This window comes from Chiloscyllium plagiosum, unplaced genomic scaffold, assembly GCF_037043375.1.
Source record: "Chiloscyllium plagiosum isolate Xiang-an unplaced genomic scaffold, Cpla_swu_hap1 HiC_scaffold_7, whole genome shotgun sequence".
In the NCBI taxonomy this organism is placed as follows: domain Eukaryota; kingdom Metazoa; phylum Chordata; class Chondrichthyes; order Orectolobiformes; family Hemiscylliidae; genus Chiloscyllium; species Chiloscyllium plagiosum.
The window spans coordinates 81,352,739-81,371,921 of NW_028270145.1; the positions used below are offsets into that span (position 1 = coordinate 81,352,739).

The following is a 19,183-nucleotide window of genomic DNA, read 5'->3' on the forward strand; positions in this document are numbered from 1 at the left end:
GGTAATGATCACAGTAATTTGTGTACATGATATGTGTGCAACTAGGTGGTAGCATGCCCATATTTTCTAAGGTGCTGGATTCAGATTCCAATTTCTTTGGAAGGGTGGGTTTGAATCTCACCATTGCCAATGATTCGAGTAGTTTGTCATTCAGTGGCTTTGTTATCTCCTTCAAGTGATGAAGTTTTTTTTCCCATTTACACATGAAAGTTGCCCTGGTGTGAAAATTGATTGAAACATTGTCCAACATGATGATCTAAAGAGCACTTACATGAAACAATAGTAGTGTCTCTATATCTGAGTCAAGGGGCTGATGTTGAGGTCCCAGCTACTGCAGAGGTGCACAATAACATCTCCGAACAGAATGATTAGAAAATATTTATGCGGTCTACCACCGGACATAAATTAAGCAAGCCAACAACTTAAGAAACTTTCAGATTGCTTACGGTTTACTTCATCAATGGTTTAGATTGTAACTGTAACAAGAATAATACCAACAGGTTAAATTAATACTTGCCACGTTACTTTAATTAGTTTGCTAGAAATTTATATTATATAATGAATTATCTTAACTGTTCTGAAAAAGTTTGTGGGCGGCACGGTGGCACAGGGGTTAGCACTGTTGCCTCACAGCGCCAGAGACCCGGGTTCAATTCCCGACTCAGGCGACTGACTGTGTGGAGTTTGCACGTTCTCCCCGTGTCTGCGTGGGTTTCCTCCGGGTGCTCCGGTTTCCTCCCACAGTCCAAAGATGTGCAGGGTCAGGTGAATTGGCCACGCTAAATTGCCCATAGTGTTAGGTTAAAGGGGTAAATGTAGGGGTATGGGTGGGTTGCGCTTCGGCGGGTCAGTGTGGACTTGTTGGGCCGAAGGGCCTGTTTCCACACTGTAAGTAATCTAATCTAAATGTAAGTAATCTAATCATTAAAAATATAAACATGATCCAGCAACTGTTATTGGTGTGATCGTAAATATGACATTTGCTATTTGCCATTTTCTGATATGCATTTTAAAGTATTAAGTTCCAACACTTTGATAAAAACTTGCTATGTTATAGATATTGAAAGACAAGAAACCTGCACCCTGTGGTTGAGACTGAAAAGTGAGATCTGTTTGAGTGTGCCTTCATAGATGCCAAAATGCACATCATAATTTAGAATGTCCAGTTTGTCTAAAGTTATTTGGATGTCCCCTTCCTGAAAAAAACTGATGAAACTGATCTTTTAAGTCTGGTGTACTAAAGCAAACAATTTACTGACACATTTATGGAAATAATAGTGCACAAATAGCATTTAATTCTTGGACCCCTGTTTTATTTTCATTCATTCTTTAAGATGCGAGCATTGCAGTTGTGGTCAACACTTACTGCCTATCCAATTGCCTTTAAGAAGGTGCTCATGAGCCACCTCTTTGAACTGTTGCAGTCAATGTGTGATGTATGTACATCAAAAGCATAGTTAGGAAGGGAAATCCAGAATTTTGACATAAAGACAATAAGGAACATTTATTTTGTTTCATTCTAGGAAGATGTATGACTTACAGGAGATCCTACAGGTCATGGTATTGCAATACATTTGTTGTGTTTGACCTGATAGCATTTGGATTTCATGAGCTCAGAAGGAGGCTTGGTAAATTGCTGAAGTACACGTTTTAGATTATATACAGAGCTGCCCTATGCATGAGTGGTGGAGGAGGTAAATGTATCTTTATTCTTGTTCATTCATGGAATGTGGACATTGGATGGACCAGCATTTATTGCCTATTCCTAATTGTCCTTGCACTGAGAAACTTGTCCAATGCTTTCAGAGTGTAATTCAGAGTCAAGTACATTGCAGTGAGTCTGGAATATTGTGTAGGCCAGACCAGGTATGGATGCTGCCTCACAGTACCAGGGTCCCGGGTTCAATTCCAGCCTTGGGTGACTGTCTGTGGAGTTTGTGCATTCTCCCTGTGTCTCTGCATAGATTTCCTCCAGGTACTCTGGTTTCCTCCCACAGTCCAAAGATGTCAGGGCATGTGAATTGGCCATGCTAAAATTGCCCATAATGTTAGGTGCATTAGTCAGAGGGAAATGAATCTGGGTGGGTTACTCTTCGGAGGGCTGGTGTGGACTTGTTGGGCTGAAGGGCCTGTTTCCACACTGTAGGGAATCTAATCCATGCTTCTCTGATATTCCTTAAAATTATATTTTTCAGTTGTTTATTGTAAAGACATGAACTTGCTTGGAGCACTAATGGTTGCCAGTGCCTTGCATGTGATATGTTTTATGTGGCTACTGTATATAATTTGCATCCAGATACTAACTGGAATATGTTTATTGAAGCCTATAGTATGATCAAGTTCTTGAAATAAGTGGTATGTGATGAAGGCATGATGAGTATGTAATTGACAGTGCAGTGAATTGCTAAACACTAATTAATTCTGCACTCATTCCACTTACAGAGCATTTCATTATTATCAAGATTCAAATGTGATCATTTCTTTCCTGTAATGATGTATGTAATCCACCAATCAGATTTTGTTTCTGTATATAATTATCTAATGACATTTTCCTTTCAATCAAAACTAATAATTTACAGGTAGAATTATTTGCAAGTGATTAATGATTTTTTAATGAATGCAGAATCCACTCAGATTGAAAGAATCATGCAAGCTTTGCTGAGACTTTACATTTTTATCAGTATTTTGAGAAAACAATTTATACAAGACAATCACTCTTTTACAACTAATTCTGATTTGTTCCTTCAATGATGTGCTGAGAATGAGTTTTCATTTGCATTATACACTTATCACCAAAATTCTGGCTGTAATCTAGAATTCGTAAAATTATGTTTTTTTTTAAGATTTATAATATTGTTGGAAAATACTTGTTTTTAAGTTTTTTTTATTGGAACCCTTCTTGTATAATAAAAAAACGGAATAATTTAGCTAGTTGGCTACTATGCAGAATACACATACCAGAACCTGTATTAAAAGCATAACACAAACAATAGAGCTTGAAATGGGAAGGTGATGGCCGAATTGCATTATCATTGGAGTGTTAATCCAGAGACCCAGAATATGTTTTGGAGTTCAAATCCTGATATGGTAGATAGTGAAATTTGAATTCACTAAAAAAAAGGTGTAGTGACGACAATCGATGACATCATCGATTGTCGTAAAAAACATTTGTTTCACGAATGACTTTTAGGAAAATACGCCGCCATCCTTACCTGGTCTGGCCTACATGTGACTCCAGACCCACGGCAATGTGGTTCCACAAAAGGAATTTGTGGAATATCTATGAGATGGCTTTTTGGAGGAGCTTGTGGTGGAGCCCACTAGGGAGCAGACAATACTGGATTTAATGTTGTGCAATGAGGCAGACTTGATAAGGCAGCTTAAGGTGAAGGTTAGGCAGTGAACATAATATGATTGAACTTACTCTGTAATTTGAGCGGGAGAAGATAGAATCCAAGGTAACGCTATTATAGCTGAATAAAGGCAACTTCAGAGGGATGAGGGATGAGCTGGGTAGAATTGACTGGGAGAGGAGTCTAGCAGGAAAGACAGTGGAACAGCAAAGGCAGGAGTTTCTGGGAGTAATTCAGGAGACACAACAGAGGTTCATCCTAAGGAAAAAGCAGCATAATACAGGGAGGATGAGACAACCATGGCTGACTGGGGAAGTCAAGGATAGCATAAAAGCAAAAGAGAAAGCAGATAATGTGTGAAGGGCAGTGGGTAACCGAAGGATTGGGAAGCTTACAAAGACCAACAGAGGGCAACAAAAGCAGAAATAAGGAGGGAGAAGATTAAATATGAGGGTAAGCCAGCCACTAATATAAAGGAAGACTGTCAGAGTTTCTTTAGATATATAAAGGGCAAAAGAGAGGCAAAAGTGGACAATAGACCACTGGAAAAATAATGCTGGAGAGGTAGTAGTGGGGAACAAGGAAATAGCTGAGGAATGGAAGAATTACTTCGTATCAGTCTCCACGGTGGAAGACACAAGTAATATTCCAAAAATTCAAGAGAGTGAGGGGGCAGAGCTGAGTATGGCGGCCATTACCAAGGAGAAGGTGTTAGAAAAACTGAATAGCTGAAAGTGGATAAATCACCTGGACCAGATGGACAGCACCCCAGCATTCGAAGGGAGATAGCTGAAGAGATAGTGGAGGCGTTAATGGTGATCTTTCAGGAATTGCTAGAGACAGAGAGGGTCCCAGAAGACTGGAAAATCGGAATTGTGACACCCCTGTTTAAAAAGGGAGTAAGGCAAAAGATGGAAAATTACAATCCGATTAGCCTAACCTCGGACAATTGTAAAATCCTGGAACCCATTGTAAAGGATGAGATTTCTGAATACTTAGAAGTAGCTGGTAAAATAGGGCAAATTCAGCCTGGTTTCATCAAGGGGAGATCATGCTTGACAAACCTGCTAAAATTCTTTGAGGAAGTAATGAGCAGGTTAGACCAAGGCGAGCCAATGCATGTTATCCACCTGGACTTCAAGAAGGTCTTTGACAAGGTGCTACACAGGAGGCTACTGAGTAAGGTAAGGGCTCATGGTGTCAGAGGCAAGGTGCTAGCATGGATAGAAGCTTGGCTCTATGGCAGAAAGCAGAGAGTGAGGATAAAAGGGTCCTTCTCAGGATGGCAGCCAGTGACAAGTGGTGTTTCACAAGGCTCAGTGTTAGGACCACAACTTTTCATTTTGTACTTCAACAATATAGATGAAGGAACTGAAGGCATTCTGGCTATGTTTGCAGACTATAGAAAGATAGGTAGAGGGACAGGTAGCATTGAGGAGGTGGTGAGGCTGCAAAAGGATTTGGACAGGTTAGGAAGTGGGCAAAGAAGTGACAGATGGAGTACAAGGTGGGAAAGTGTGAGGTCACGCACTTTGGTCGAAAGAATAGAGGCATGGACGATTTTCTAAATGGGGCGAAAATTCAGAAATCTGAGGTGCAAAGAGACTTAGGAATTCTAGTCCAGGATTCTCTCAAGGTAAACTTGCAAATTGAGTCAGTAGTTAGGAAGACAAATGTAATGATGGCAGTTATTTTGAGAGGGCTTGAATATAAAAGCAGGGATGTACTTCTGAGGTTCTGTAAGGCTCTGGTCAAGTCACATTTAGAGGACTGTGCACAGTTTTGGGCCCCATATCTCAGGAAGGATGTACTGACCCTGGAGCATGTTCAGAAGAGGTTCACAAGAATGGTCCCAGGAATGAAAAGCTTAACGTATGAGGAACATTTGAGGATTCAGGGTCTATCCTCAACGGAGTTTAGAAGGATAATGGGGGGTTGAATTGAATTGTATAGAATACTGAATGGCCTGGACAGAGTGGATGATGGGATGATGTTTCCAGCTAGCAGAGACCAGGACTTGAGGGCACAGCCTTAGAGGAAAGAGAAGACATTTTCAAACAGAGATAAGGAAATACTTCTTCCGTCAGAGAGTGGTGAATCTATGGAATTCATTGCCACAGAAGGCTGTGGAGGCCAGGTCATTGATATATTTAAGACTGAGATAGATAGTCTTAATTGTCAAGGGGATCAAGGGTTATGGGGAGAAAGAGGGAGAAGAGATTTGAGAAACTTATTAGCTATGTTTGAATGGTGAACACACTCAATAGGCTGAATGGTCTAATTGCTGCTCCTATATCATATGGTCTTATGGTCTGCCCTTTGGGCAAGTAGGAATGGGCAATGAAAGCTGATCTAGTCAGTGATGCCCTCATTCCATGAATAAATTTTTAAAATTACGGACAGATAAAGAAAGGTTTGTCTATCAATTCTCTCCTATTCAAGCATGATGCAACTAAACAATGTGATTAAATCCAACTTCGGTATTTACTTTCCTAACTTATAAGAGTATTTTGATTACCTAAGGGCCTCAATTGGCCTCTGAGGGAGAAGTCCATCTTCCAGCCAAAAGTGCAGACTTAAATGGAAGGGGATGGGAAGGCAACCCTATGCCTTGCCAGTTCATGCACTACCCATGCCTCCTTTACCTCTAATCCTGGAATGGGGTCAGTAAATTCCATACAATATCTCAGTAAGTACCTTATGAATCCCAGGTTATCTAAAAAAAACATTATTTCTAAATGTGTGTCAACCCTTATTGTATTTAGATTTACACCATCATATTCTGTTTGCCTAACACTCCAATCACTCTGGGCATAAATATTAGATACTATTACTTTGAAATTTATTGATGACTTTGTGGAATTTATGAAATAATGGCAATAAGAATTTATTTGTATCCATAATAGCTAACGTGTCTGCCAACAGTGTTGTGGAAAATTAAGCTTTACACTTGATATATAAAAATCATTCTTGTATGGAAGAACCACAGTTCAGAGGATGATGACTGATTTACTTTTGTTGATTTAATTCTCAGGTGTATGACAGAGTTCCATGTTACAGAGATTGCAGTAAATATAGCTGGATGGCTGAACCATGGTCTGATTGCAGAATTAATAAAGAGTCAATGCGTAAATGTGGAGAAGGTGTTCAAACTCGAAAAGTGAGGTAAATCGAAAAAAAGGAATTGCACATACATTGGAATATCTAAGATCTTTCTTGTTTCTAGTCTCTTCTAGCTCATCTTTTGACATTATACTGTAGAAATTTCATTTTTTAATCGGGGAGAACACCATTTTATTGAAGAACTAAAGAATTCTTCGTATTTTTGCAATGTTCTAATGAGGTGTAATCCTTTACTGAGTGAGTTTTAATAACAAGAAGTTTGATGCTTTTATACCCAGCAGCATTAACCCTTTTTGACCAAAATATTTTCTCAGGTTTCTGAACTGTTCTGATGACATTCATTACTCTAATTCTGCTTATAAGCACCCACAATGGGGGCATCCTTTTTCAGGAATATTAAGTAGATACATTTTGTTTACTATTGTCTTCTCATGCCCAAAAGCTACCTTCTAACCTTTCAAAAATGTGATACATTTATAAGAGGTGACTATTTTAATGTATTTTATGGATGTCCTCTGATCATATGCAATTGTTATTCCAAATGGTATTTTCCTTTGGTAATTTTTAATTGGGTTTTATTGTCCAGGTTCCAGGAAATAATTCTGTGTACGTCAATCCTCACACAGTTGGTCTTGCAAGGCAAACCAATTTCAGTTGTCTGCACCTTTCAAAGGAGTCTTGGGACCTGCAGCAATGCACAACAGCATCTTACTATTTCAGTCTTTAGTGATGTACTAATGGAATATGATGGTAAAAACAATGACTGCAGATGCTGGAAACCAGATTCTGGATCAGTGGTGCTGGAAGAGCACAGCAGTTCAGGCAGCATCTGACGAGCAGCTGTCGTCGGATGTTACCTGAATTGCTGCGCTCTTCCAGCACCACTGATCCAGATAATGGAATATGATGTCTACATGATGTCTCTCCACCCTATGCCATTCTCCCTTAATGCCTCTTTTGAACTGATTAGCCAAACATCCTGGTCTTCAGTTTCAATAATTCCCTTGCACTGTTGTAAATTGAGTCAATTATTGTTTCCATGTACCCTTTCTCTCTTTCTCTGAGTTAATCAAATAAACATTTCAAGTAGATAGCAAGCACAATTTTAAGGTATCTTATCAGTGCTTATTCAGGACAAACTCTTTTTCATAAGGATCTTATCAGTGCTTATTCAGGACAAACTCTTTTTCATAAGGATCATTGAACAGAACATATTTGGATTTGGTATTGCCTTATTTGATCAAATCATGATAATTGGTACTGTCATGTAGGGTAAAAAGGCTTGAAATGTTTTTATGTTACCATGTTGTAGAATAGGCAATGGATTAATAGAATGCTCTTTTATTTGCTGGTGGGGGGAGAGATAAAGTATCTGAGTAACTAAGACACCTGAGTCAAAGGTAGACTGTTTTATACAAAGGGATAACAGACGAGATGTGCTCTGATGCACCTGACACTGAGAGATTTTGTGCTTATATCATTATGATGATCCCCAGTGAGCAATGAGGGCTACCTTCTCAGCAGTGCCAATCTCCAAAGCTTTTTGGAGGGCACAATGCACTTAACTCTGAATGAGGCCTTTGTCACTTACTGGCAATTTTGCTGAGATTATGTAGTCCTTTCTCATTTTCAAAATCAAAGATACAAAAGTCAAATTCTCTGACAGTTATTTGCATTTAAAAGGTGATAGATGATATAAGGTTGCAATATCAAAATAGTAAAAGTGACTCTTCCGGAAAAAAACTGTATATTCCATTTCATATATCATGCTGGTTGGATAGCTTGATGACTTACCCCAATAATAAAAACATGTTTTGTCTCCCTAGATGTGTGAATAACACAGCTACTGGGCCTCAAGAGAGTGTGGATGATGCATTGTGTGATTATGATGAAATGCCCATTGGAGCTCGGGAATGTGCTCTCCACTGTCCAAATAACTGTGTAATGTCTGATTGGGGCGACTGGAGTACTTGTCCCAAAGTTGGTATTTTGTTTTGAATACATTTGATAAATTTACCAAATGGAATGTTGCAGAAATGACAATTATTGATATACTTAGAAGCTGTAAACAAAATTAAAATAGTAATTTTTTTGTGCAAAAAGCATCTCAACTAATCACATGTTTAGTTGAGATAGAAACTGCCCAATAAATTATAAATAATGTACGCATATGCCCTGTATATCTTCCTGTTTTGAACTAGTCAAGCTGCTTGCACCTAAGTAAGCTATCACCTGAAGGTGTGTAACTTAGACAGCAATCAAATACAAAGCAAAATAATGGAATTTCAGTCAGTCTTACTGATTGTTTTACTACACAGACTCAGAACCAGCATTCCTTCTTAATATTTTTGGCACTTTACTGAAGGATGTTGTTATTGTTTTTGCATGTTAGGAATTGAAATTGTGAGTATTTACACCTTGAAAAACAATTAACAAAAACTACAACAATTTGAGATGCACTTTGAGTGTATTGATTCCTTGGCTTCATAAATTTAATTTTTCCCTTCTTACGGGCAATTCAAGATGTGCAATAAATGTCATTAATACTCACATCTGATGAATGAATTTTTAATAAGTGCCAGATCATTGATGATTAAGTATCTCTTCAGTGAAAGCTAGAGATAATGACACATGGTTTCTTTTTCTGTCACTCTTACAATATTTAAGCTGAATATTAAAACCAAAATTGTTATGTCCAATATTGTTGTATTATCATGGTACTGACTTCTACTTTTAAGATTTAACATTGCAATTGTTTGGAAAACTGAGATGAAAAGCAGAAATCTGCTGTGTGAATGAACGAGAAACAGGAATAAATGAGGAGTAACATAAGACAAAAAAGAAGAACTAAGTTAAATTAACAACAGTTATAAAAGGAAATAGTAAGTTTTCCAAGACCCATGAAACCATTCGAAAATTTTAAAACTAAACAAAATATCAATCCTTTTATATTGTTAGAAAGTACGGTGGCACAGTGGTTAGCATGGCTGCCTCACAGCGCCAGAGACCTGGGTTCAATTCCTGCCTCAGGCAACTGTCTGTGTGAAGTTTGCACATTGTCTGCGTGGGTTTCCTCCCAAAAATGTGCAGGTTAGGTGAATTGACCATGCTAAATTGCCTGTAGTGTTAGGTAAAGGGGTAAATGTAGGGGAATGGGTCTGGGTGGATTGCTCTTCGAAGGGTGGGTGTGGACTAGTTGGCTGAAAGGCCTGTTTCCATGCTGTGAGTAATCTAGTCTTAATTTATTCACAAACTGACATTTCAGTTCCTTTCCAAACAGAGGAGAAATGTAATTAGTAACTACAAGCTGGTGCACATTTTAAATGGTTTCTAAGGCTAGTCAGTGCTTAAACATCTTATTATGATATGTTCTGTTTCCCTCTGCAATTTCGTAATTGTAGCTGGGAGTGACTAAATGCCAATATGTTAATATATTGTGAGTAGCTGAGTGTTTAAATACTGTTTAGTTCTGTTGCCTAATTAATTATTGTCTGTTATTTGTACCTACTCAGAGAGTAACAGAGTGCTTTAGGTAACCGGCGATTGCTGCACTCATTTACTGAGTCCCATCTGCTTTAATGTGCTAACCTTAAGAGGAGCAGTCACTTTCACTTTCATGTTTTAGCAGATGTAGTTGAAAATCAGATACACAAGCAGACTGCAGCACTGCATAATAGGTAAAAACAATGACTGCAGATGCTGGAAACCAGATTTTGGATTAGTGGTGCTGGAAGAGCAGCATCCGAAGAGCAGTAAAATCGATGTTTCGGGCAAAAGCCCTTCATCAGGAATAAAGGCAGAGAGCCTGAAGCGTGGAGAGATAAGCTCGAGGAAGGTGGGGGTGGGGAGAAAGTAGCATGGAGTACAATAGGTGAATGGGGGAGGGGATGAAGGTGATAGGTCAGGGAGGAGGGTGGAGTGGATAGGTGGAAAAGAAGATAGGCAGGTAGGACAAGTCATGGGGACAGTGCTGAGCTGGAAGTTTGGAACTAGGGTGAGGTGGGGGAAGGGGAAATGAGGAAACTGTTGAAGTCCACATTGATGCCCTGAGGTTGAAGTGTTCCGAGGCGGAAGATGAGGCATTCTTCCTCCAGGCGTCTGGTGGTGAGGGAGCGGCGGTGAAGGAGGCCCAGGACCTCCATGTCCTTGGCAGAGTGGGAGGGGGAGTTGAAATGTTGGGCCACAGGATGGTGTGGTTGATTGGTGTGGTGTTCCGGAAATGTTCCCTAAAGCGCTCTGCTAGGAGGCGTCCAGTCTCCCCAATGTAGAGGAGACCGCATAGGGAGCAACAGATGCAATGAATGATATTGGGGGATGTGCAGGTAAAACGTTGATGGATGTGGAAGGTTCCTTTAGGGCCTTGGATGGAGGTGAGGGAGGAGGTGTGCGCGCAGGTTTTGCAGTTCCTGTGGTGGCAGGGGAGGGTGTGTTGTAGGGGGGCGTGGACCTGACCAGGTAGTCACAGAGGGAACGGTCTTTGCGGAAGGCAGAAAGGGGTGGGGAGGGAATTATATCTCTGTTGGTGGGGTCTTTTTGGAGGTGGCGGAAATGTCGGCGGATGATTTGGTTTATGCGAAGGTTAGTAGGGTGGAAGGTGAGCACCAGAGGCGTTCTGTCCTTGTTACGGTTGGAGGGGTGGGGTCTGAGGGCGGAGGTGCGGGATGTGGATGAGATGCATTGGAGGGCATCTTTAACCACGTGAGAATAGAAATTGTGGTCTCTAAAGAAAGAGGCCATCTGGTGTGTTCTGTGGTGGAACTGGTCCTCCTGGGAGCAGATATGGTGGAGACGGAGGAATTGGGAATACGGGATGGAATTTTTGCAAGAGGTAGGGTGGGAAGAGGTGTAATCCAGGTAGCTGTGGGAGTCGGTGGGTTTGTAAAACATGTCAGTGTCTAGTCGGTCATCATTAATGGAGATGGAGAGGTCCAGGAAGGGGAGGGAGGTGTCAGAGATGGTCCAGGTAAATTTAAGGTCAGGGTGGAATGTGTTGGTGAAGTTGATAAATTGCTCAACCTCCTCGCGGGAGCATGTGATGGCGCCAATGCAGTCATCAATGTAGCGGAGGAAGAGGTGGGGAGTGGTGCCGGTGTAATTACGGAAGATCGACTGTTCTATGTAGCCAACAAAGAGACAGGCATAGCTGGGGCCCATACGTGTGCCCATGGCTACCCCTTTGGTCTGGAGGAAGTGGGAGGATTCGAAGGAGAAATTGTTAAGGGTGAGGACCAGTTCGGCCAAACGAATGAGAGTGTTGGTGGAAGGGTACTGTTGGGGACGTTGGGAGAGGAAATAATGGAGGGCTTGAAGGCCCTGGTCATGGCGGATAGAGGTGTAGAGGAATTGGATATCCATGGTGAAGATGAAGCGTTGGGGGCCGGGGAAACGGAAGTCTTGGAGGAGGTGGAGGGCATGGGTGTTGTCTCGAACATATGAGGGGAGTTCCTGGATTGGGGGGTAGGACAGTGTTGAGGTAGGTAGAAATGAGTTCAGTGGGGCAAGAGCATGCTGAGACAATGGGTCGGCCAGGGTGGTCAGGCTTGTGGATCTTGGGAAGGAGGTAGAACCGGGCAGTGCGGGGTTCCCGGACTATGAGGTTAGAAGCTGTGGGTGGGAGATCTCCTGAGGTGATGAGGTTCTGTATGGTCTGGGAGATGGTGGTTTGGTGATGGGGGGTGGGGTCATGGTCGAGGGGACAGTAGGAAGAGGTGCCCTCAAGTTGGCGTTTGGCTTCAGCGGTGGAGAGGTCAGTGCGCCAGACTACCACTGCACCCCCTTTATCTGCTGGCTTGATGGTGAAGTTGGGATTGGAGCAGAGGGATTGGAGGACTGTGCGTTGTGAGGGTGAGAGGTTGGAGTGGGGGAGGGGGGTAGACAGATTGGGGCGGTTAATGTCCCGGCGGCAGTTGGAAATGAAGAGGTCGAGGGTGGGTAATATGCCAGCGCGGGGTGTCCAGGTAGATGCAGTGTGTTGGAGGTGGGCGAAGGGGTCCTCGGAAGGTGGGCGGGTGTTCTGATTGTGAAAGTAAGCTCGGAGGCGGAGGCAGCGGAAGAAGTGTTCGACGTCACGGCGTGTATTAAATTCATTGATGCGTGGATGGAGGGGGATGAAGATGAGTCCTTTGCTGAGGACTGATCGTTCATCCTCAGTGAGGGGAAGGTCTGGAGGGATGGTGAAAACTCGGCAGGGCTGGGAGCTGGGATCTGGTGTGGGTGTGGAGCTGGGAGTGGGGGAGGAGCCAGTTACTAGAGTGGGTGTGATGGTGGGGGGAATGGGGGTGGAGCCATGAGCAGGGGTGGTGCTCCCCTCAGGGTTCGGGGTGCCGGGAATGGTGACAGTGGGATATGTGGGGGGCGTGTCAGCAGAATGCAGGTGAGTGGCGTTGGTGGGGGTTGAAGTGGTGGCAAACACGGCAGTAGGGGGGGCGGAAGTCACTGAGCGTGTGACATCAGCGATGATGTGAGAGGTGGAAGTGATGTCACGTGTGATGCATGGGGAATTGTGAGGGGTGGAAGTGGTTGTGGGAGTGGCCATGATGGGGGCGGTAGTGACATCATCAATCAGCGTGGGGGTGGCAGCTGCACCAGCCGCATGGCTAATGGAGTTAAAGTAGTTCCAGAGGCCGGGGGAATCTTCTGCAGTGTTTGAGGAGTGCTGGTTATGGAGGTGGGTAGATAAAAGTTTGTTGTACTTACAGTTTTTGATGTTTGAGATGGAGTTGAAATACTGTTTGTTGATAGTATGAATTCTCCTGAGGATGTAATACAGAGTGGGTCCTTTGCAATTCTGAGAGAATGTGGCCCTCAGCTGAGGCAGGGCTGACTGTAGAGAGGTTAGGTGCTGGATCATTGCTGCAAGCGTGGAGCGGAGGATCTTGAAGGAGGACTGTTGCTGGTGTTTTTGAATCTGTAGTCTGTACTGTTTGTCCTGTTTGGGTCCAAACTCTGCTGGTTTAAAAATGGTCTGGAGTCCGTGTGGGATGAGTTGGTTACGGAGGCAGCCACTGAGAAAACAAATGTGGCTGTGGTAGCAAGTTTGTTTCAGGACATGGTTGAAGAGCTTCAGGGCAGAGGAAATGACTTGGGAGTTGCAGTGGGAGAGGGACTCCCTGAGACTCTTGTAGAGAGAGGAGGAAAACTTCTTCAAGGCAGGCATCCTTGCAAGAAGATTTGCAGTAGGGTAATAGGCTAGCTATTGACAAAGAACTATCATTTGAAATTTTACTTTTCTGTTCTTATTATAACATAGTGTACTAAGGTCAAGGGTAAAAATAGCTGGGGTACGTTTAACAACTTTCATAAGAATGTGCCATTCATTCAATAAATAATAGATCATTTAAGATAAACTGTCTTTTTTGATTATTTAGAGTAACACGTAAAATGAAAACTGATCTAACCCTAGTAATCTACAAGAGATGTTATTTTCTTTTGGTATCCAACTGCAATAAGCAACAATGGCACAATTTTCATCCGAATGGCCAAATCAAGATGTCAATGAGATTGCAGCAATTCATTGCTGGAAAATGTATTATAAAGAATTTACAACACAGGGACAGCCATTCAGCCCAAAAAGTGCTCCTTGTCATCTCTCTTCCATCCTTTTTCATCTAACCTCAAAAGCATATCTGTCTAATCCATTCTCACTCATAAATTTACCCAGCCTTCCCTTGAATTAATGTATGGTGTTCACCTCAACTTTAACTACGTGTGGTGTGTTCCATGTTCAAATCATTCTGTGAGTAAGACGTTTCTCTGAATTTGTTCCTAGATCCATTTGTGACCACATTAATGTCCCTTACATTTGCTTTTGCTTGCCTGTAGAAACAGCCTCTTTATGTATACATTCTCAAACAGTTTTGTAAACTTAAGGATCTCTAGATACAAATCAACAGCACAGTTTTCAAGTGTGTCTCCAAAACACTCACCATCCTTATGTAGCACTATATTGCCATTCCTTCAGGATCACTGGGTCAAAGTTCGGGAACACCTGCCGTAACATCATTGTGAGTGTGCAAACCAACTGCACCTATTCAAGAAAGAAGCTCACCAGAACCTTCTCAATGGTAACTAGGGATGGGCAATAAATACTGGACTAGCAAGCATACCCCATATCTCATGACTGAAAATATGACAGAAGCTTCGTCCGGAGGCTCACTGAAGATGTTACCTAGTATGGTGACAAAGCGTCTGAAAATGAAGCTTCCAGCTCAGCGAGCAAACCTACATCCCTCGGCCTAATTAATTTCTATACCAATTGAACTCATTTTAAATATCTCCCTCTAAAAGTTAAAACTGATGACTTTTTTTAAGGCTTTATTAACCTCTATTGCCACACTTGCTACTTGTGTATCTGTACACCTGCCCCACTCTGTTCATCTATCCCATTTAGAAATTAACACTTCAAAAATTTTGCGGCCTCATTAATCTTCCTAGCAAAATCTACAACTTCGTATGTATTTATTTTAAAGTTGCCAATTAAAAGCTCATTCTGAAAGTTTATGTAAATATCCCTCTAATTTGTCACAATCTAAATAAATCTGCTGTATTACCCTTTCTATCCTTTAAGTCACTCCTTTGAAGAATTCAACAAAGCTGGCCACCTTTGCTTTTCGGTCGTTGCTGTTCCTTCCAATCATATTTTCAATTTCTAGGTGTTTTGTGTTACATTGTTAAATAAGAAATCTATTATCTTTTCGGCAACAAATATACTCACGTTCTATTTCCTATCTCATTTCATAGAAATAATGACTTTTTAAACAAAGTTATTATGCTCAGATACAATGGACAGGGGTTGCACTCTCTCTAGTTTGATGAGATAATTACTTATCTCACTCCTATTTTGTTTTGATTTGGCGATGATTTGAAGGAGCGTCGCTCCGAAAGCTAGTGTGCTTCCAATTAAACCTGTTGGACTATAACCTGGTGTTGTGTGATTTTTAACTATTTTGTTTTGTTATTGTGTTCTTCTCATATTTGTCTTCCAGTAAATATCAAGGTAAAGTTATTATTTTACCTTCTTGCTGGCATTATCTGTGAGCTTTTCTTATGTATAATTTAGTGGTCCTATCCCTATCCTGAATCTTCTATTGGTTTCATGGGGCTTGGAAAGCTTACTATTTCCTTTTATGTCTGTTGTTAATTTAATTTAGTTATTTTTTGTCTTTTGTTACTTCTCATTTATTCCTGTTTCTTGTTCTCTCCTTTGTTACGTTCGTTTTTGGGGTATTACTTTTGTTCTTGTTTCATATATTTTACGAGCTGTTTTGTTTTTACATTTTAGTGGGATATATTTCTCCCAGGAAGCTTATTGATTGGCATTTTAAATGTTTCTCATTGTTGTTCTATTTCTTTATTTGTCAACAATGTTTTCCTGTTTATTTTCTGTGTGGCCATTCTCATTCTCTTGAAAGTTTTTCTTCCCGATATTTGTTTCACTTATGCTTTTCTTAATCTTCAATTTAAATGCGGTATTTTGGTCATTTGATAATGTTATATGGCATGACTTAAACAGTGTATTCCAGTGATGAAACTGGAGTTAGAAATGGAATAGGACAAAGATATAGGGATATGGATGGTCAAAGATAGTAAGGAAGAGGTCTGTGATGGGATCATTATAAATTATATTCATGTAAATACAGAGACCGTGGAAGGTGATAAGGCTAAGGAAGTGGTTCAGGTGGGATTTGGTTCAGAGAATTTACATTCAGGGAGATGTTTAATGTGAATATTCTAGGGCATTTTGAAGTCACGAAAAATATGTTGTTAGGTTTCTTGAAGAGCATTAAAGTGAATTAAGTTCCCAGGGCCCGATGGGATCTATCATAGGTTATTAAGAGAGGCAAGGGTGGAGATTGCTGGGGCCTTGACTATGATCTTTGTATCCTCTCCAGCCAGCAGAGAGGTCCCTGAGGACTGGCAAGTAGCTAACATTGTTCCACTGTTCAAGAAGAGAAATAAAGATAATCTAGGGCATTGTAGACCGGTGAGTCTCACATTGTTGTTTGGGAAGCTATTAGAGAGAATCTTAGGAATAGGGTTTTTGCACATTTGGAAAAGCCAAAATATGGACAGTCAGCATGGTTTTGTGCGGGCAAATCATGCCTTATTTTCTTGATTTTTTTGAGGAGGTGACGAGAGTGATCAATGAGAGTACAGCAGTGGATATTCTTTAAATGGATTTTAGTAAGGCTTTCGACAAAGTCCCTCAGGGCAGGCTCATCCAAAAGCGTAAGATGCATAGGATCCTCAGTGACTTGGCCATTTGGATTCAGAATTGGTTTGCCCATAGAATGCAATGGTGGAAGGCTATATTTCTAGCTGGAGGCCCATGAGTAGTGGTTTTCTGCAGAGATCCATGCTAGACCTCTGTTGTTGGTGGTTTATATGAATGACTTAGATGAAAACATAGATGGATGGGTTAGTAAGTTTGCAGACAACACAAAGATCAGAGTAGTTGTGGATAGTATAGAGGGTTGTCAAAGAAACAGGAGAATGTAGATCAGTTGCAGATATGGGCAGAGAAATGGCAGATGGAGCTTATTTTGGGTAAGTGTGAGGTGTTGCACTTGGGGAGATCAAATGTTAAGGGAAAGTATACAGTTAATGCCAGGACCATGAACAGCATTGATGTACAGAGAGATTTTGTGGTCCTCATCTATAGCTCCCTGAAAGTGTCCAAGCAAGTAGATAGGGTAGTAAAGAAGGCATATAGCATGCTTGTCTTTATTGGTCAGGGAATTGAGTACAAGAGTCAGAAAGACATTATAAAAGCAGCTTTATAAAAGTTTTAGGCCACACATAGAGTATTGCATTAAATTCTGGTTATCACATTACAGGAAGGATGCGGAGGCTTTGGAAAGGATGCAAAAGAGGTTTACCAGGACTCTGCCTGGATTAGAGTGTATGAGTTATGAGGAGAGGATGGACAAACTAGATTTGTTTTCTCTGAAGCAGCAGAGGCTGAGGAGAGATCTAATAGAATTTTATAAAATTATGAGAGGTATAGGTAAGTTATCAGTCAGAATCTTTTTCCCAGAGTTGAAATGTCCAATACTAGGGGGCAATGATTTAAGGTAAAAGGGGAAAAGTTCAAAGGAGGTGTGAGGGGTATGTTTGTTTTACACAGAGAGTGGTAGGTGCCTGGAACATGCTGTCAAAAAGTGCGGTGCTGGAAAAGCACAGTTGGTCGGGCAGCATCCAAGAAGCAGGAGAATCGGTGTTTTGATCATAAGCTCTTCATCTTCCTGACTCTACTTTCGACTCTCCTGCTCTTCGGATGCTGCCTGACTGGCTGTGCTTTTCCAGCACCACACTTTTCGACTCTGAACTCCAGCATCTGCAGTCCTCACTTTCGCCTGGAACATACTGCTGAGGGTAGTGGTGAAGATAGGTATGTTAGGTGTATTTAAGGTGCTTACAGATTAGCACATAAATAAGCAAGTCATGGAGGGATGTGGACCACGAGCAGTCAGAAGGGATGGGTTTCATTTGTTGTCATGTTCATCGTGGGCCAAAGGGCCAGTTCCTGTACTGTACTGTTTTATGTCCTATCTTCGAAAGAGAACAGAAGGTCAGTGAATTCAAAAGGTTTAAATTACTGACAATGTTGAGATATTTGTGCAGAACCTTTGATTCACATTAATTTTTTGCTCGTGACGCTGATAGGCAGAAATATCCAAACAGAAGCTGAGAGAGGGTACTTACAGGGGGAAAGATGCCAGCAAAGGAAATCCCAAGTTGTGAATTCATGGACATATCATCATAATGATTATTTAAGTAATAGTATCATCTTTGATAATGGAGAAGCAAACCAGGTTTCAGGCATATTAACAATGCTAATTCAATCACTCACAGCTCATATGAATGACATTCTGCAGGTGAAGGAGAGAATGGATGAAGCTGGTGGGGGGAAAGATGACAAATGGGGCTGGGGGTGGTGAGAAATTGCATGGTGCTGGCAGGAGTACAGGTGGGCGGAGAGAGACCCAATCACCCCCCTCTCCACCCAAGCCCAATCCTCCTCTCGCTCAGCTCGATCACTCCACCCAACAAGATCCTCTCGATTCCTGGGCAGTAAGAAGCTGAAAGTTTATCAGGAATTGGCAGAAATGTTACAATCAGTTTAACAATGATGTTATTGAACAGTGGAGTGAGGGTGAAAGACTGAATGGTCTACTCCTGCTTCTGACTTAAGATTAAGTGAATCTCTGAAGGAGTATTGGGTGAATATGGGGAATACTTAAGAGGGAAATCAGAAGAGCAAAAAAGTGGATATAAGATTACCTTGACAAATAAGGTTAAAGATAATCCAAAAAGATTTAACAAGTGCATTAAGGGCAAAAGAGCCCTTTAAAGATCAATGAGGCTGTCTACGTGTGGAACCATAGGAGATGGGTGAATGGATATTAAATGGATATTTCATGTCAGTATTTACTCTGGAGAAACACATGGAAGGTAGGGTACTTGGGGATATAAAAACTGATGTCTTGAAAACAGCCTGCATTACAGAAGAAGAGATGCTGGAGGTCTTAAAAGGCATAAAGGTAGATAAAACCCTGGCCTGATCAAGTGTATTCCAGGGGAAGCTAAGGAAGAAATTGTGAGGGCCTCAACAGCGATACTTGTATCATCTACAGTCATGGGTAAGGTGCCAATAGAATGGACGGTGGCTAATGTTGAGCCTTTATTTCAGAAAGATTGCAAGGAAA

At 41.4% G+C, this 19,183-nt stretch overlaps 1 protein-coding gene across 3 annotated transcripts in view; it reads left to right on the top strand.

Moving 5' to 3' along the window:
- Positions 1–19,183, top strand: part of thsd7ba (thrombospondin, type I, domain containing 7Ba) — a 919,481-nt gene that overhangs the window by 727,416 nt on the left and 172,882 nt on the right. For all 3 annotated transcript variants that reach the window (XM_087989223.1, XM_087989224.1, XM_087989222.1), the window contains 2 exons: positions 6,388–6,518; positions 8,303–8,456. In XM_087989223.1, coding sequence (XP_087845349.1) covers positions 6,388–6,518; positions 8,303–8,456 — 285 coding nt within the window. The remainder of the gene's footprint in view (positions 1–6,387; positions 6,519–8,302; positions 8,457–19,183) is intronic.